At 43.1% G+C, this 20,377-nt stretch overlaps 1 protein-coding gene across 4 annotated transcripts in view; it reads left to right on the forward strand.

The window, feature by feature from the left end:
* Positions 1 to 20,377, forward strand: part of MOB2 (MOB kinase activator 2) — a 166,629-nt gene that overhangs the window by 44,759 nt on the left and 101,493 nt on the right. The window contains exon 1 of one of the 4 annotated variants that reach the window (XM_034770307.1): positions 83 to 132. The exons of the other annotated variants lie outside the window; for them this stretch is intronic. Coding sequence (XP_034626198.1) covers positions 98 to 132 — 35 coding nt within the window. The 5' untranslated portion in view covers positions 83 to 97. Of the gene's footprint in view, positions 1 to 82; positions 133 to 20,377 lie in introns of those variants that run through there. 4 annotated transcript variants of the gene reach the window in all.

A 20,377-nucleotide genomic window follows, 5' to 3' on the forward strand; every position in this document is an offset into this window, starting at 1 on the left:
TTTCCTTGAGGCTTTAGCACAACAGAGTCTGAAATATTATCCTGACTTTTTTCCACCTCCATCATATTGGAAAATCCCTGCTGTTAAATTTGTTGGAATGGAATTCATCATCTGCTCATCCTGCCGGGGTTGGTAAGAGCATTCTTTTTATTCACTAGTTACTGCAGACATGTATGGGCATGTATTGATACTCCCTATGCAGGCAAAAACTGGGAAGGGAGTTAGCTCAAAACTGTATGGTGGTGGTGTAGCAGCAGAAGGGAAAGAACAGTCAGCATAATGTTTAGCCAGTGATTTTCCTAAGTTTCCTGCCTCAAACGAGCTTTTTCTTGTGGTAATAAGTGCTAGTGGCATTATTGTAACCAACAATTTTGCCATCTGTATGAGATAGTAGTTTCCATCTTTTAAATGCTCTATAAGAGATCCTCAGTCAACAAGACTCACTTCTGTGCAATCCACTGGTGAGGTTCTAGGTGGCAGCTAACATTCCTTTGTCAAAAAGAGAATTAAATAGCATTTCCTTTGGAATCTGTCTTGTCACTTATTAACTGGCTGAAGGAGTCCGAGGACTGGTCTATGCTTAAAATTTAGATCAACATAGCGACATTATAAGAACAGCTATACTGGGTCGGACCAGAATCCTGTCTTTTGACAGTGGCCAATGCCTGGTGCCCCAGAGGGGATGAACAGAACAGGTAATCATCAAGTGATCATCCCCTGTTGCCCATTCCCAGCTTCTGGCAAACAGAGGCTAGGGACACCATTCCTGCTCATCCTTGCTAATAGTCATTGATGGACCTATCCTGCATGAATTTATATAGTTCTTTTTTGAACCCTGTTATAGTCTTGGCCTTCACAACATCCTTTGACAACAAAGAGTTCCACAGGTTGACTATACATTGTGTGAACAAATATTTTCTTTTGTTTGTTTGTGTTATGAGAAGGAGTAAATAACACTTCCTTATTTACTTTCTTCACATCAGTCATGATTTTATAGACCTTTAGCATATTCCCCCTTAGTCGTCTCTTTTCCCAGCTGAAAAGTCCAGTCGTCTTATTTTCTCCTCATATGGAAGCTGTTCTGTACCCCCTTATTATTTTTGTTGCTCTTCTGAACCTTTTCCAATTCCAATGTATCTTTTTTTTTTTTTTTTTTTTTTTTTTTTTTTTTTTGACATCGGTGACCACATCTGCATGCAATATTCAAGATGTGGGCATACCATGGATTTATGGAGAGACCATATGATATTTTCTGTCTTATTATCTGTCCCTTTCTTAATGATTCCCAACGTTCTGTTCACTTTTTTGACTGCTGCTGCTTATTGGGTGGATGCTTTCAAAGAACTATCCAGTGTCTCAGGACCTCTTTCTTGAGTGGTCTCAGCTAATTTAGACCCTATCATTTTATATGTGTAGTTGGGATTATGTTTTCCAATGTGCATTATTTTGCATTTATCAGCGTCATTCAAGGGTGTAAAAAATTCGCTCCCCTGAGTGCTGTAGCTATGCTGACCTAACTGCTGTGTAGACTTGGCTGGGTCACAATACTCCCATTGACCTAGCTACCACTTCTTCGGGAGGTGGATTACTTACTCTGACAGAAAAACCCCATCCATCACTGTAGGGAGCATCTGCACTACAGGACTATAGAGGTGTAGCTTCAGTGCCCTAGCTGTGCCACTGTAGCTTCTGTAGTGTAGACAAGCCCTCAGCTGAACCATGCATGGGGGGGCCTGTTCCCCGCCTGGAACTATATGCATTGTCAGCATAGCATTGGTCAGATGAAGCGTTAGTGAGCAAGAGATGGGAAGTTAGTCACAGTTTCTCATTTGGCAGTACAGAATTCTTATCACTAGGCCATCAAACTGGACACTGTAACAGCTTGGATGAGAACTTCTGACTAGAAATATTTATCACCTGTTCCACCCGCACTAACACAAAGGTGAATACTTGACACAGTTCTATTGTTCTTTGGCTCCCACTGTTGTTGGACAAGGTGAGTGGTGTTAATGTTAAAAAACTTATGAATTCGGAGTGCATTTTTGTTTTCTGACACTTCTGGGTTCTATTTGGCTGCAGATAGTGTGATTTTTTGGGGGGGGGGTATTTGTATGTAATTTTCCCATTCCTGTGTAATTGGGCTCCATTTCCCCTGTAAGTCTTACCTACTTACATGAGATTTGAGAAAATAAGTATATACGCTACAAAGGCAGCAAGGCTGCATGTAAAGACTGTAGGGAAAAAACAGTAGATTGTTTATTATAACATTTACTAATTCTTTAGAGCTTGTTGAGAGGGGAAGGGGGAAGTAGTTCACATAAACAAATGTCTAGTGGGAGCAGTACGAGGTGGCTGTGTTAAAACACTGGAACAGAGTGTATATGGCTGACTAACTGCAATGACCCAAAGGTACTTTCTGAACTTGCCTGTGTTCCTATGTAGTGCTCTTCAGCAGATCTCAAAACACTTTGCAAAGGAGACAAGCATCATTATCCCAATATTACAGATGAGTAAACTGAGTCACAGAGGTGAAGTGACGTGCCTAAGGTCACCCAGCAGAGCAGTGTCCAAGCTGATCACTGATGTTTCCTTTTGATCCTTGGCAGATCCAGACAAGGAACCCTTCTTTCTTTAAACTAATTTTTGACAGTGCCATCATTATCTCAACATGTTTTATCACAGGACTGTTATTAAAGAATAAAAATTTTCTGCCCTCCTCTGTTTTTTATATTTTCCTAATTCACCAGATGTTGTAACATCAGTTCATTGCTGTCAGAGTAGAAATATCTGTCAGTATGAAGGGTCTGGCAGGCTGTTTCATTTGGATAGTTTTTATAGAGTTCTGCCCTGTGTAATACAATATTGATTGCAGCACACAGATATAATCTATCGGGAATATAAGGTTAACTAGCAAAGATGGAGCAGTATCAGGTAGGTGGTGATGTTGTGAACCAGAAGTATGGTAGTCTTTGCCAGCTTCTGTGGTAGATGTGGCTGAATGTGGGTGAGAAATTTTACTTCTTCTCTCCCACTGTTCTCTGCCATTTTCAAATACTCCACTTCAGTAGTACTCCATTCCATCTCTTTATCAGTACTCGCAGGTTATGGCATCCTTGAATACATAATCTACTGCTTCCCCTTTCTGATATTCAAGGCAATAGTTGAACTAGGCACTTAGAAGGCTCTAGATGTGGACCTTTCAGTGCAGCAAGTCTTAAGGACTGCACAGTTGACCTGTAGCATTTGCTGCTGGCTCCTATTGCTGACAGCTTATCGTGGATTGTAAATGTTACTAAGAGCCCTAGCCAATACCCATGTGAATTTAGAGGGACTATAGATGGCATGTGTCTCTGTGGGGAATTCTGGGGTAGAAGGAGAATGAGTGGTGGAAGTGAGGACTGAACATATTTAAAAGGCATGAATTTATATGAAGCATTGCATAGTTATTGCTCAGACCCATACATCAGTGACTGGTCCTGGCATTCGTGCTACATCTACCTGGCTAACAGATATGGCTACCCGGAGAGTTATAGAATGCAGTTGTCTGCGAGCAAAGGTTTTCTTAGTGCTTAATAGCCAGCAGATCGTAGTTGCTTTATTTACACAGACTTTGGTATGAAAGCATCAAAATAGAAATCCTAAAAGAAGAGCTCCCCAATTTCCAGAGGGATAGGTACAATGCAAGTCACTAACTGCATCCTCTATCTCCTTTGAGAATTGACTTTGCATGGCTTGTTCAGTTGGTAAGAGGTGGGCTCCCTTCATTTTCTTTTCTTTCCTTAGACTTCTTGTTCTCAATATAGAATTTAACAGCAGTGCCACTGGACACTTTCCTAGCTAAAGATGTGTGATAATCCCATTGTGTTTTACTGGCTCAGGAGGGGTGATAGTGTGTTGTTAAAATAATAGTGGAAGGTGCCATGACATGGGACATGAACACGTCCATATAAAGAACTGTTTGTCTCAGCAACTTTTAGTTGTTTTCAGTTCTCAAACCTTATTGATTTACTGCCTCATACTTCATGTGCGTACCTCATTTTTTGTTTTATGTTGTTGATACCCTTAGATGTTCATGAAACTGAAAGACTAAACCAGACATATGATGCAAACTTTCTCTTGGCATTTCTGCTCAATGTACCTTGATCCTGGGCAGCCTTGCTGTTGCTATTACAGTTCTAGTCTTTAATTCAAAGACTGCAATTTGCACTGACTTGGATAATGGTTCTTCAAGGCAAGGAAAATATCTTTGAAACCAGACTGAGACCCTCATATTTTTAGATTGCCTTGTGATCAAAGCCAGAGTTGATCTTAAGGATTTAAAGGAGACACTTAATTCATAATGCCAGCAAGCCCCCCATACTGCCAAAACAGTGTCAGTGTAAAACTCTAATAATGCAGATGTGGTAACTCTGCTCTATCGTTTTTGTGTACTGGAGTTGTTTCTGCTGCATTTAGCAAGAAAACAACAATAAAAGCTTCCTTGCGTCTTTTCTGGAAAGATGTTGGGGATGGTGTTCCTTAATTATTATCACTACCTCTTTATGGTGTAAAGATCAAGTGATAAGTAAGTGATAAAAGTACCAGGTAGCTTTTCATCTCTAGATCACCAGATGTAATCTGACTGAAGTTGATAGTAACTTAAAGCAGGTGTTGATCAGAATATCCATCACCTGCCAGTCTATCTGTGTATGTAGGTATCTAAATATCTTTGAAAATCTGGTCCTAAATCTGCTAGATGAGAAATGCCTGTCTGGCCCTGTATATGCAAACCCTTTCTATTCCAAAGGCCACAGCACCTCCAACTTAAAGGAATAAAACAGTTGTATGCTCTATTAGTTGAAAGGTATTGTCAGTCAAATTTCTGTGAAGTTTTAAAACTTGCTCTTCAAGTGATTGCACATGTCCATTCCACTACAGGTGTGTGCAAACCCAGTGTACAGATGTGGGAGATTTGCCCATAGTGTTTCTTGTTGGAGCAGCCCAAGTGCCCTTTTCTGCCGTGTGCTACTGTGTGCAGGCATAAGAGTGGAGCTGCCCCCAACCCCTCTTACCCTCTGGGATGGTGATTGGCACTGCTGCTGTTGCCTGTATAAGTCCCTCGCTTTTCTGCTTGTTTGTAGCATCCATGAGTCACTTATGGGCTAGTTTAAGCGTTTTTTCAGTATAGTTTCGTGTTTAGTTTTAGAATTAGTAGCTGTTAGTTTGGACTCATTGGTCCCTGTCTGGGTATTAGTGCTGGTACAGGAGTCTGTGTTGGTCTCCAGGCTTCGTGTCCTGTCGCTCTTGCAGTGACTCTGTGCCTGCCAGCTGTATTAAGTTCTTGGGGAAAGTTTATGTTACTGACAGATGTGACATTTGAAAGGGATTTAAGCCCCTCCCCAAGAAGGGCAGGCCGGCCAGTTGTGAGTATTTGCTCTTGGATTCAGTGGGTCCATCCACTGTTGGAACCTTTTTTGCTCAGAGTGGGTCCCAGCCCAAGTTCTCATTGTTGACCAATGCTCCACTGGGTTGGCAGTGCTGATGGACAGGTCTGCATCACTGGTGCTGAAGAAGAGGGACTGTAAATCTTCTAAGGACTCTATAATAGACACGTCAAGATCTTTAGCATGCTCATGCAAGGACACAAAATCTGTGCTCAAAGAAGAGGTATTCTCTGGTCCAGGCCTCAGGTCAGTGGAGGCTTTTCACTCTGGAGCCCAGGTCATGCCTGTAGAGACCGGCTCCCAAAGTTTCTGCCTTGAGAGAGTCGGCTCAGATATCCATACCGTGGGATCAGGAGTCTTTCCCAGGGCTGTCCATGCCCAAGGCTTATGCAGCCACTAAGGAGTTACTGAACCTATAGGTATCTGTTTCCCTACCTTTAGGACTCTGTCCCAGCACCAGTGCTGAAGGTATCCATGTAGACTGTTCCAGCTCCGATTCACTGTATGGTACTCTCAGACTGACAGTTAATGTGCCTCTCAGATCAGTACCAACTAGGAGGAAGCCACCCATGATGTTGCCAGTGCCTCCATCTTCAGGCTCTGAATCTATCTCCCCAGTGTTGACGGGGTTCTCTCCTTCCTGGTTGGAAGAACCAGACTCCTCATCAGACTCCAAGTTCGGTTTGTACATGCCACAGTCTGGACATGTTCAGCAGCCCCTGTTGAGTGCCTGCCCACCATGGTACCAGCCGCAATCACAGCATGGTCCATATCACAAGGACCCATACCCCAGACATAGTTGGGGTCCAGTGAGATATCAGTGGCCTTTCGGGAATCCCATCCCCCTATTCCTGTTCCTGAAACAATAAGGGTTTGCTGTTACTTCCATCAAAGTATACCTAGCAGCTATCTTGGCTTTCTGCCCTTTTGTTGATAACCGCTCACTCTTTTCGAATCCTATGTCTATCAGATTTTTGAAAGGTCCAGACAGATTATATCTACAGGTACTGGGTCTTGTTCTCCTAGTTTTAGCAAAGCTGATGGGCCACTCCCTTCAAGATGCTCCTAACCTGTTCCCTGACACACTTTTAAATGAAAGTGGCTTTTCTGGTTGCTATTACCTCAGGTAAGAGTGAGGGAGTTGAGTGCTAGTATCAGAACCACCATATATAGACAAGTTTACCTTCATCCTCACCCAAAGTTTCTTACTAAAGGGGTTTTCACATTAACCAGTCTTTCTACCGACCTTCGCAAAGCTTCATTCGCATAAAGATCAGGAAAAGCGCCGCACTGCAGAAGTGAGATGAGCCAAAGTGAGGAAAAGCGCCGCACTGCAGAAGTGAGATGAGCCAAAGTCTTTTACCCAGATCAAATTAAACCATTTAGGTCTTCGATGCAACTGTTCATTGCAGTTACAGACAGAAGGAAAGGATATCCAGTGTTCACCCAAAGGATCACTTTTTGAATATCTAATTGTATTCGCTTATGCTACCAGTTGGTTAATGCGATGCTCCCAAATAGAGAATTTGCTCATTCAACCAGGTCTGAGGCAAGTTCTACAGACTCTCTGGCTCCGATGCACATCTTGGACATTTGTAAGGTGGCAACTTGGTTATCGTTCCATACGGTTGCCTCTTACTATGCCATCTATCAGCAGTCCAGAGATTATGCCAAATTTGGACGAGTAGTTCTCCATTCCCTATTTGAGTAGACTCTGAGTCCATCTCCAGTTTAAACTTCTTGAGTCACAATGGAATGGACATGTGCAATCATTTGAAGAATAAATGGTTATTCACCTTTTTTCTGTAATGGTGTCAATTCCTGAGCCCTCCCTCTTTCCCTCTCTTTATATTCGGTAAGAAGGAACTGAGATCAGGGTGGTTTTGCCCTTTATACCTGGACGCAGTAATGTGAGGGATCAGAGGGTGCTCGGGTTGCCCAATGGGTACTGTTGATGGAAGAATGTCTGACATTGGTGCACTGGGTATGCACACATCTACAGTGGAATGGACATGTGCAACACATCTTGAACTGTTACCTGTTTCTGTAAGTACCATTTCTTGTTTTACCTTCTTTCCCTTTGTATCTTTTCATCTCTTATTCTTTCCCACAATAGATACCTGCTCTGGTCTATTTTTTTCCTTCTTTCTTTCTCCCCCCTTCTACCCCCCCCCCCCCAAAATTCTGATTGGAATTTTTTTTTTTTTTTTTTTTTTTTAAATGGTACCTCTTCCCTCTTCTCACCATTCGTTCTCACATAGGTGTTGGAATTTTTGTCCAGATACCCAATGGCTAGGGACTAAACCTATTAGCCAAAGGCTGATATTAAATTGTAGGGGTGGGGAGGGAGAACATCCAGGTCACAAGCTAAATTCCTCGTCATGCTGCACTCTGTTGGATTCCTACCAGGTTGCTGTCTATGAACCCTGCCTGGGGACTCCAACTTTCATATTACTGTAGTTTCTAGTTAGTAGGTAACTGATAAATGTAAAGCCCACCCACTCCTTATAGCTGTAGAAAGGGTGAGGGTGATTCCTCCAGGTCATGGTGGGGAAGTTCATTGTGTCTGCCTGTGCTCTAATGACTCTGTAGCTAGAGCACTTCATTCACTAGGATTGTCAATCTGGCTCACTTCACCTAGGCTTCATTTACTATCTACTTCAACTGAGGTTGGTATTGTGATAACTGGTTTTAATCTGCCCATAACTGATTTTTCATATACTGGTATGAGGGAGCTATAATTCCTGGACCAGATCCTCAGCTGATGTAAATCAATGCAGCTCAACAATCATCCACAGGGTATGGAGATGTAAATGTGGACTGAAATCATCCGTGGTGAGGTTATACCTTCAAACAGTTGAAGAAATAATGGCAACAAGGAGGAAAAACAGGAACCTCAAAGTGATTTACCAAGGAGAAGGATTATAATGTGGACACTTCATAGGAGGCAGTGATGTCCTTGTTGAGGAAATTGTTTCTGTACTACCTTTGGGAGGTGGGTTGACTCACTTTTGAAGTTGGTATTGCCCTTACAATCAAAATGATCATGGGCTATAGCTGAAAGAGGAGGTACTTGAGAACCGATCCATCTCTGGCTCCCCAAATGGATGAGAGAGAGAAGATTGCTTTCTAGAAATATAAGGTGGTGTTTCATTCACTGTAGTTAAAAGTAAGAAATGCCCATCGCAGTGAGCCTTGTGAAGTATCAGAATAAACATGTTGTGTATATTCAATTTCTTTTATGTTTAATCTGGTTTTATTTCAGATTTCTTAATGAAATCTTGTTTTTAATTATACCACACTGTCTGGGAATTTCATGCCAACCATTGCATAGAGAGAAAAGGAGACAAAATGAAGGGAAAGTGTCTAAAGTGTGCCCCACTGAGGGTTCTTGGTCCACATAACACAGAAGGGAATCCCTTCTTGTAAGGTGTCTATTGCAGTGCTATTGTCTAATACAGAAAATGCCTAAGGACTACAGATGGCAACAGAGTTCAAGGAGCAAAAGGTGACAACTATCCACACTTTAAAAAGATTTTAAAATCTATATTGTAGCTCTTCAGGGCCACCCTTTTAAATACTCTGGATGTCATTCCTCCCCCCGTGCGGCCACTGCTAACTGAGCTCCAGAGTTCACTCAAGCTTTGTTTGTTGAAATGTGAATTGTATTCCTCTAACAAGTGAGAACAAGACTCATAACACTACAATACATACATTTCCTTTTGTATATTGTCTTCTGTTAATTTATTTGAGGAAATAGCACTTAACCCCTCATCTTCTCTGCAACAAAGAGGGAGATGAAGAGCCCCATCTTGGACTTGAAATATTGCATGTACTTGTTCTGTCACTTCCTTTGAAATGCATAATTTTTCTTACTCCACTTAAAATTGAGAAATTTTTCCTTCTCGGACAGGCTCTAGCCCAAACTCGTCTTTTTCTGGGACTCTACAATTTCATTCTTTGTATTGTGCCTGCATGCCAGAGATGAGGATTTTCCTGCCCAAGGATTACATTAAGATCTTCCCTTCTGAATTCTGAATGGAGAGCAGGCACTGGTCTAACACTCCTGTTTTGGAGCAGATAATCTTAGACTTTGCAGCATTCAGAGCTGATAGCTTTAAATAATTTGCATTAAAACCAGCATGGATTCTTGGAAGCAGTGTCTCACAGCAGTGAATAATATGCACCTGCTGATGTCCTATCCTTTAACCTGAATGGAGCCAAAAAGATCCTAAATAAAGCAATGTCCAGAGCAGCTTCGGGATTCACCCTAATTCTTCAGTGTGATTTACTAACAAGCACTCATGAATAGTTGTTTAAATTTTGTCCTTCCAATTATCCCAGTAATCATGGACTTTTTTTTTTTTTTAATTTACGGGACCACTTTGTAAATCAAAACCATGCTGTCAGCTCTTAACTTCTAATCCCACAGTGGCAAGAGGGAGGTAAATGGAGTGGCTCCTCTGATTTCAAATGGCTTCTTTGCCCTCAGGAGCCTGACTTAGATAGGTATTAGTTTCAGTTTACTAGATCAGGCTTAGGCCATGCCTACACTACCACTTTTGTCGTATATCTTACTCATGGGTCATGGAAAAAACACCCCCCTGAGTGACATAAATTACACCTACAAAAGCGCTGGTGTGGACAGAGTAGGGTTACCATATTTTGAGCCTCCAAAAGGAGGATACTCCACGAGGCCTGGGCCCTGCCCATGCCCCCCGCCCCTTCCCCAAAGTCTCCGCCCCCTCCCCTGCTTCCCACGAACATTTGATTCGCGGGAAGCCTGAAGCAGGCAAGGGGGGGTGGGGGGAGGAGGCGCGGCCCAGTCTGGCCCCCCCGGCGTCTCCAGCCTGGGTCAGCTCGGGCCCTGGGGTGCTGGCCCCAGGCCAGCCCCCGGCCCGCCCAGCACTGTCGGTCCCCGGGCCGGCCCCCAGCTCGGCACCGCCGGCCCGGCCCCCGGCCTGGCACCACACGGCCGGTCCGGTTCCCGGCTCGGCACCGCCTGCCCCACATGTCCCGATTTTCCCGGACATGTCTGGCTTTTTGGGATTTCCCCCCGGACGGGGATTTGGAGCCCAAAAAGCCGGACGTGTCCGGGAAAATCCGGACGTATGGTAACCCTAGGACAGAGCTATGTTGGCGGGGGGGAGCTTTTCCCACCAGGATAGCTACCGCCTCCCATGGAGGTGGTTTTATTCTGTCGATGGGAGAGCTCTCCTGGCATAGAGCGGCTACACAAGCGATCTTATATTGGCACCGCTGCATTGGTACAGCTGTGTCGCTGTAAGCTTGTTGGTGTAGATATGGCCTTACTCAGTAGAGTGATACCTTTAGTACCATTATGAGTCTGCAGTAGTGGTGGTCTGCCTACTTGATCACCTCCAGGAGATTGTTCCTCCAAGTCAGGGTTAAGTTCATTAGCTGGGCACCCGGGGGAAGCTTGCACTATGGCTGAACCCATGTGTGAATAAGCAGAGAAGTCCGGTTTACAGGTTTGTCAGTCTAAAATGTTTTGCAAGTTGTACATTTTAGACCATTAAAGCAAACAGAGCATAGCATATTTGGTAGGTTTTTGGAATTTGAACATATTCAAATGGGTTAGCAGATTGATGGGAAAAACACAAACTAATTTCTAGATTAGAACAGTTAAATAAAAGCATTTTTATTCACAAGTACTAGCTTTTTTTAGTTGGGTGCATAATATAAACAAATGCACTTGAAGAATGTCCCCCAAGAATTTCCCTGTTTCTCTCCCCCCCCTCCCCCAATGAACCAGACTTGCAATGAGAAGGAGTAGGAATTGGACTTGGTTGCTTGCTCCTGCTGGACCAGAAGCTAAATTTTCTCATTGCTGGCTTGACCACTTCTTTGCCCACTCTGGCTATTCTCTCTGCAGTTGCAGGTCCAGCTTAGGCAGGGAGTCTCCTGAGCTGGGAGGAAACAAGTCCCATTTCTGGTCTTCTGTGTCCAGCCAATAGGGAAGAGGTCACTGAAGGAAGTAGCAAGGGCAGAGCTGCAACTGGAGCTGTTCTACCCACCAGCAAACTCTATAAGGCCCCTTGGGGGTTGTAACCTGTAAAACCTGCCACATTGCATTTTAACAACTAAATATCAGGTAAGGACAAGACATAGTAAAATGCTAAATATGATGAGGAGATGAGATGGGAAGGGTATATTGATAGATATTGGTGTATTATCTTGTGTAACAATAGCCTGCTAATGTTGCACGTGAATAATAGCTGCACTGCCCTATGATTAATGGGATGCAGTACTCCAAAGTTGGCATATTTTTGATAATCACTCTACCTGGGTATTGTTTGACTTTCAGATGCAAGAAAATGTGTGAAACACTGTTCACTAATGTATTTAACATTGTGGCACCAATGAAACATTTGAATTTTTGATTGTGAAGTACAAGAAGCATGTTTTAAGACTGTAGTTCACTCACCAGAGAACTTGTCCCAATAGGCTGTTCTTAAAGTACACAGTCTGATTTTTACATTAATTGTTCAGGGGCAAGCCTCATAACACCACCTTGAGTGGTGGTAGACCATGTGGATAGCCTTAAAGTGATTAGAATTTAACAATATATGGATTTGAGTGTCCCCATAGGAATGCTCCTTTTCTACCAGTTGTTCCCAGTAAAACATGAATGGCCTGCTGGAACCATGGTTTAAGGCATTCCTCTTTATTTGGGAAGTCAGAGTTGGTCTAGTTGTTAGAGCTGGGTTGGTGACTTGACTAATCTGTCTTTTCTGGATATAGTTGCTAATTCCGCCATTCTCAAAGAAGTGTGCTTTGCATGTATTGTGATACTGTTGTATTGGGGCTGCGAGGTTGATGGATAGTTTGTGCATGAAGACCAAAATGACAAAAGTAACAGATGTGATTTGGCTGAGGATAATTGCCCACTCATTAACAGATGTGTGGTTTAACTCTTGAATGGTGAGCTAAGCACCAGCAAAGGTGCATAGATGCCTGCTTGATGAATGGTGGAAGAACGTTGGTAAAATGGTAGCCATGATTAGTTCTCCAAAATGTTCCTGAAATAGTATGTGACTTTGAGTGACGATCTACAGGAAGTGCATGAAACTGAAACACCGAACTTCAGCATAATACTCAGCTGTTAAATAACAGAAGAGAATATTTGTAAAGTTGTTACAAATGTAGCGCTAAAATGTGCCTGGTGTTTTCTTTTGGAAAACATGATCCCAGTCCCAAACACTGTAGCATTGTTGTTAATCTCCCCAAGACATCCCAGTCGGATGCAAAATACTAGCCTGTTTTCTCCTGCCTTCGCTGCCACACCTTTGAAATGGTGGAATTAAACTTATAGAAGGTCACTCCATGATGACTTGGATGGTAAAAAAGCTTGTCTGTCTGTCTTAGGGTGTTGCCATCTGGTACAATTGTCCCAAGCTAGAGATGAAGGTGTTGGTTATCTGGGATGGTCAGATTAAAATTTGCTCACTAGAATAATAGTTACTTGTAGTTCATAAATGGTTTGTTTTTCCCAGGAGCGGTCTCTTACAGAGGATGGAGACCAAAAGCAAAGGCATTTCACTAAATTTGGAACCAAGAACTAACTGTTGTCAAAGCAGTTTTGCTTTGGAAGAAACTGCTACCTTTCTGTGAAGAAGCAGAAGCTCTGGATGCCTCACATTGGTTTCTGAGCTCCTTTGCTTTGTTTTTGGACTTTGCTAGAGAATCAGATAGCTACAGGGCTTTGTAGAGAGTTGATCATACAAAGTGTGGCACTGGAAAGCAGAGGCTATTAAAAGGTTTAAAACACTGATGGAAGACAAAGAGGGTATTGAGGAAAGTTTAGAGAGAAATTGAGAGAGGGCTTTTGCAGTGCAACAGAGCCTTGTCTGTGTGATATTCATCATGCCTCTCACTGTTCCAACAGGCTGTTGAGAAGCAGGCCAAGAAAAGACTCTCCAAGACCTCGTTCCCCTTTGCTGAAGGTTGCCATCTGGACAGAGGATGGCTAAAGGATTCCTGGAACATATAGAAAGGAATCTTGAGGGCTGAAAATAAATGCACTGTGTCCAGTGGAGACAGGAAGTGTCTGAGACATGGAAGGATAGAGGAGGGGAGCTGCTTAGCATTACTGTACCATAGGTCAGTATAGCAATAAGGATGAGAGGCAGATGAGGAAAACCACTGTGCTGCACACAGCCTTCCTTTTCAGGCCTAAATAGAATCCATTTAGTGCTGGTTTTTAAGTCACGGAACTATTTTACCTACCTTGTCTGTTGTTTTCCTGTATAGAAACACCTCCTTTATCTGCCCAAAATAAACCAGCTTTTTAAAGCTCTTACATTCTTAGCTATTAGCAAACCAGTAATTTGAGGGAATTTTGGTGCCTAAATGTTTTAGCATAAATAATTTTTCTCACAAACCGAATTTTTCCATGCTTCTGCATCCAAAACCAAAACAAAAAAAAGTTTGACTGGGTTTATATGTCTAGAAAAGGCATCAGGCCTGACTTGCTGGAACATGGCCTGATCCATTCATATGGAGCAGAATGTGTGCTGCCTTCTCTGTTCTAACATATTCATATTCTCTCCCCTCCCCCCGTAAGGCTAATGAACAATGGTCTGTTATTGTACTAAGGGATAGTAAATGGGGGTTTAACATTAATGAAGAACAATACTCTTCCTGCTTGGCTTGTGAGAATGGTGCTTGGAGGGTGTGGTTTGTATGTATAACACACTGGAGCACCTAATCTTTTCAAATCTCTTTCCACCTGCAGTGAAATATTGTAACAGATATTTCTTCATTTCTACACATTGTCTTATTTTAATGAAGGAGAACCTACCAGAATCTGGTAAATGTTTGTTTTGTGTATTGTGGTTTTTTCTTGGAGGTAGAAGTTGAAATGAGTTAAGATTATTCCTCTCTCAAGATATTGCAATGCATATGTCTCTGTGCCGCCAGATGTCATTTCTAGTGGGTGCTATGACTAATAACTGATTCTGTGTCAGTGCCCTCTGATCTAAATGGCAGACCTAAACAGTGTGGCTTTGTTTATACTTTGTTTATTATATAGTAATCTGCAGAAGAGGACATAGTTGTAAGAGAGGAAGGGGGTGGGGGGTACAGAAAGAGAACCTTTCTATATACTACACCTCTACTCCGATATAACGCGAATTCAGATATAACGTGGTAAAGCAGTGCTCGGGGGGGGGGGCGGGGGGCGGGACTGTGCACTCCGGGGATCAAAGCAGGTTAGATATAATGCGGTTTCACCTATAACACGGGAAGATTGTTTGGATCCTGAGGACAGCGTTATATCGGGGTAGAGGTGTATCAAGAACTGGCCCATTAATTTGTTGTTTGTCACACCTGAAACTGGTGTATTCTTATGTAGCTAAAAGCTCGCATTGAATCAACAAAAATCCTTTACGCTTGTGAACTCCTAATTGTCAAATGATCTTCAGTTCTGAGTCTTTAAACCATATAAATATTGCATACCTGTTATCTTCTTCCAACAGAACGGTGGGAGAGAGGGCGGGAAGCCTTTAATGCACTGTGCACTTTACGTGTGCCACAGTGACTTATCTACTGCTGGAAGGCTTGCCTTTTGTTTTCTCTTCCTTATAATGACTTTATAGAACTGTCCTAGACCTGTTTATCAGGAAGCGCTATCAATATTTCAGTGGCTTTGTACACAGCCAATGTTGGAGTTGTAATTAAAAGAAGTTGCGGGTTAACTCTGCTCAGTAATAAACTGCTCTCCGGTTAGGGTGCGTTTTGGAGTGCAGAGGAAAGAGGTGTGGCTGGTCAATGTTGCAAAGCAAAGCTTGGTACTGAAGATCTGTGTGTGTGTGTGTGTGTGTGTGTAAAACGCCATGTTTTCCTCTTTAACTCGACAATCTTAAAATAGATAATCCCACCTGTCTTAATTCATTGTTCTTCTTCAGTCCCCCTGCACATGGTGGACTTTTTATTAGAATGTATTTATTTTTAAGCATTTTGTGATTTGTAATTGAATAGAAAATAATCTGCGTGTACAGATGTGTTGAAGGGTTGTGCACTGTGCATTGAGAGTTTTTCTTGAGAATCTCATTAGGCCTGATCGATGCTAAGCTGCTGCCTCACTTGGAAAGGTGCAGGCTTTCTTGACGGCCTCTGCATGAGGCCCTAAAAGAGGGCCCTCCAATTGGAGCACTCACTGGGTATGTGGGCCTTCCAGCCCAGGTTGATAGCCTTGGGCTCACACTACCTGCTAAAAATAGCTGTGTGGACTCTGAGGCTCGGGCTGGAGCTAAGGAGGCAGGTGGGCTTCAGAGCCTGAGCTGCAGCCCAAGCATAACGTCTACACAGGTATTTTTAGTGTGGTAGCAAAAACCCCAGTCTGGGTCATGAGATTGGGAAACTTGCTGCCACGGGCTGTTAGATGTACTACTGACATTTAGCCCAAAGAAAAGTAGTACACCTCTACCTCCAATATAACGCTATTCTCGGGAGCCAAAAAATCTTACCGCGTTATAGGTGAAACCGCGTTATATCGAACTTGCTTTGATCCACAGGAGTGCGCAGCCCCGCCCCCCCCACCCCCCGGAGCGCTGCTTTACCGCGTTATATCCAAATTCGTGTTATATCGGGTCATGTTATATCGGGGTAGAGGTGTAGTTTTTTTGTTGTACCTCATGCACACCTTAGTGGTCTAAAAATGTGACTTACTGTCTATCAGAGTGGGAGTTTTCTGTAATATTTTGTATGAATACTGCGTGCCTCAGTTTCCCCCATATTTTAGGTGGTGGGAAAAAGTTCTCAGGCATCTTATGTTCAACCCCTTTGTGTGAGTGGCCTCTTTCCCTTGATGAATTTTCTGTGATAGTGAGGTTGTTGGGTAGTGGCCAGAGATAAAGGAGTTAGTCATCCCTTTGTGACTGTGCCAAATTGTGTGTGTATAGGTAGGGAGCAGGGGAAAGTGACCTTCAAATTGAACATATTTAATATGTCTGAAAACCATGCTGTGCTATCTCAAAGTAATTCAGGTGTGTAATTCAAAATATATAGTTCTGTGTTTGTAAACTGCCATGCAAACATTACCTACAGAGTAGGCAGTTTTTGATTAGTTAATATACCTCCATTTTATAGATTGGGAGACAGGCACAGCAGTTAAAGGATTTAGGCAAGGACATTGGCAAAGATGAGTTTAGAACTCAGAGATTTGGGCTTCTAGCCCTGTCTTCAGATCGTACTGTTTCTCAGATGTCCAACCAGTCAATTCACTGCTGTAAATTGAGTTTTGCTTTGTGTGAGCTGGGGTGGTTCATAACCCATTATTGTAACAGAAAGAACAGGAGTACTTGTGGCACCTTAGAGACTAACAGATTTATTAGAGCATAAGCTTTCGTGGACTACAGCCCACTTCGGATGTTGTGGCACCTTAGAGACTAACAGATTTATTAGAGCATAAGCTTTTGTGGGCTAAAACCCACTATATTGGATGCATGCAGTGGAAAATACTGTAGGAAGCTATATATACACAGAGAGAACATGGAAAAATGGGTGTTGCCATACCAACTCTAACGAGACTAGTCAATTAAGATGGGCTATTATCAGCAGGAGGAAAAAAAACTTTTTTGTAGTGATAATCAGGATGGCCTATTTCAGACAGTTGACAAGAAGGTGTGAGTAACAGTAGGGGGAAAATTAGCATGGGGAAATAGTTTTTACTTTGTGTAATGACCCATCCACTCCCAGTCTTTATTCAGGCCTAATTTAATGGTGTCCAGTTTGCAAATTAATTCTAGTTCTGCAGTTTCTCATTGGAGTCTGTTTTTGAAGTTTTTGTTGTTGAAGAATTGTGACTTTTAGGTCTGTCATTGAGTGACCAAGGAGGTTGAAGTGTTCTCCGACTAGTTTTTGAAATGTTATAATTCTTGACGTCTGATTTGTGTCCATTTAGTCTTTTGTGTAGAGACTGTCCGGTTTGGCCAATGTACATGGCAGAGGGGCATTGCTGGCACATGATGGCATATATCACATTGGTAGATGTGCAGGTGAACGAGCCTCTGATGGTGTGGCTAATGTGATTAGGTCCTATGATGGTGTCCCTTGAATAGATATGTGGACAGAATTGGCAATGGGCTTTTTTTGCAAGGATAGGTTCCTGGTTTAGTGTTTTTATTGTGTGGTTGCTGGTGAGTAATTGCTTCAGGTTCGGGGGCTGTCTGTAAGTGAGGAGGAGTGTGAGAGGAGTGTGGGGAGTTTGATGACTTAGGCCAGGTCTACACTACCCCCCTAATTCGAACTAAGGTACGCAACTTCAGCTACGTGAATAACGTAGCTGAAGTTCGAAGTACCTTAGTTCGAATTAGTTCGAACTTACCTTGGTCCACACGCGGCAGGCAGGCTCCCCCGTCGACTCCGCGGTACTCCTCTCGGCGAGCTGGAGTACCGCAGTCGACGGCGAGCACTTCCGGGTTCGACTTATCGCGTCCAGACTAGACGCGATAAGTCGAACCCAGAAGTTCGATTTCCAGCTGTCGAACTAGCGGGTAAGTGTAGCCAAGGCCTTAGTAGCAAAACAGCATTAGTAGGAAGAAGGCAAAGTGCAACAAGAATAGTTATCTGAATGGTGATTTGGAAACTTTCAAATGAGAGGTGGATTTCAGATAACTGAGTGCAATGCAGTAGATTGGATTTGTAAGTAACATGTTGGGTTAAAGAACTCTTGATGTTCATGTCTTGGCAATGTGAATGTAAACAGTCATTCCAAGAATGTAACAGTTAGTTATCTATTCTGGAGCAAATTCAGGTCTGAACTTAACAAGAAATGTGGAGCTTCTCTTGAATGCCTGTAAGATTCTCTTAAAGGAATTTAAAGAGGCTGAGAAAGGGGGTCACGTAGGGGGCAAGGGGTGTGTATATAATTAAAGACAGAGCAGAGTTGGTAGTGCCACCTGTAGTTAAGGTTGCTTGACGCTTTCCATTTATACGACCCTGTTATCAGTTGCTTAGAACTTGATCAGTTCAAGCTGAAATTTTCCATGCTAGGTGTCTGTCTCAAGTTGAATTTTTTTAAAGTTCCAGGTAAAAAGATTGACCTGTTCCTGAGAACAAGATTAGGAAAAACAATACAGTGCTCTTGTGGGATTTTGTGGTTGTTTTTTTGTGTTCCAACTGTTTCATTTAGAATCTCGTACTAGAGCTCTATTTTGGTTCAGGGACTTGAAATTTGTCTGGGGGTTATTCTAGTATCAGGGGTGCACCTTCTGCAGTTGCATTAAAAACTACTTGGCCAAGTTATGAGCCTTGGAAAATTAGCTGTTTGCACATGCCCAGACTAGTTTAGAATTTGGCAGCTAAATTCTCCAAGTATTGTCTGCGCTGAGTATGCTGCAACCTGGGGCTGAGCAGGACTCACCCTGTAGTTGCTCCTCTTATTGGCCCGGGGCCATAGTGGCATTGGGCACTGCAAAGGAGAAAAGAGACTCTTTCCTGTGCTCTTCATGCTCCCCCTATACCACAAAGGAGGAGGGAGAAACAGTCTTTTGAATGATGGGAGGGGAGGGGGGCAGAGGAAGAAGGGGTTGCAGGAGCTGGGAGAAGAAGGGAGCACAGCAGCAGGGAACTGGGGGGAAGTACTTGGACACAGAGGGAAAGAGCCAGAGCTTGAGGGACTGAAGTACAGGGGGAGGAGGGTATGAAGTGGGGATACAGTGGAAAAGCTGCATAAGGGAAGGGCACAGGGTCCCCAACCACTACAGTACTCTCCTCAGTCTCTGCATTCCACTGCCACCAGCAAATAGCTGTGAAACTCACTGTGTGTGCTGTGTAACCTCAATTCCAGCATTTCCTAACTTTTCAGTCCTTTACTTTGCAGCCTTAATATTTTTAATGTAATTTTTTGGATGTACTACATTATCTTAAAAGCCAGAAAACCAGAAAAATAAATGATTGGAGAAACATTGGGAGTATAATAAACTGAGGATGTGCCTGTCATAGAGTTGCTCTCTGACAACTGAGTGAGAAGCAGTATTGGGCAGACTTAGGACACCCAGTGTTATATGTCTGTGTGTCAAATCCTGCCCCCGGACATCCGATTGAGGGTTGTGCCTGCCCAGAATCTGAAAAAGGCTCACCTGAGGTTCTCTGACTTCTTCCTATAACCCATCATTTTCCGGCCACAGACTTTTACTATATTTCATTCCTAGGGAAGAGTGCGCATGTGCACGCGCACACACGCGTATGTATTTTTCAGCCTTGAGGTTTATAGACACTGGTTATTAAGGATTGGAGGATGTTGAAGGAAACTAGCTTGTATTTGTGAGCTGTCTGACTGCAAGGAGGCTGCGTGAGACATTCTGTTTTTTCCTGTGTATATTTTTTCTAATAACACAGATGAGGCTTAATCGTAGCATAAGTAAACTTGTGTTTGTACACCCTCAATGCAGGATATTTCTTGCTGCCCCAGTTTGTCATTCTTGCACTGAATGGTCATAATCTCTGATATGATAAAGATGTATGGGGTGGACAGAGATACAGTGTTGTCTACGGGACTGTGTGGCCTGGCGGCTAGCCACTCTATGGCCTGGTCTACACTACGACTTTAATTCGGATTTATCAGCTTTAATTCGAATTAACCCTGTAACCGTCCACACAACGACGCCATTTAATTCGATGTAAAGGTCCCTTTAAATCGATTTCTGTACTCCACCCCAACGAGCGGAGTAGCGCCAAAATCGATTTTAGCAATTCGAATTAGGGTTAGTGTGGCCGCAATTCGATGGTATTGGCCTCCGGGAGCTATCCCACAGTGCATCATTGTGACCGCTCTGGACAGCAATCCGAACTCGGATGCACTGGCCAGGTAGACAGGAAAAGCCCCGCGAACATTTGAACTTCATTTCCTGTTTGCCCAGCGTGGAGAGCACAGGTGACCACAGATACCTCATCAGCACAGGTAACCATGCAGGCTGATAATCGAAAAA

Source organism: Trachemys scripta, chromosome 4 (assembly GCF_013100865.1).
Source record: "Trachemys scripta elegans isolate TJP31775 chromosome 4, CAS_Tse_1.0, whole genome shotgun sequence".
Classification (NCBI taxonomy): Eukaryota; Metazoa; Chordata; order Testudines; family Emydidae; genus Trachemys; species Trachemys scripta.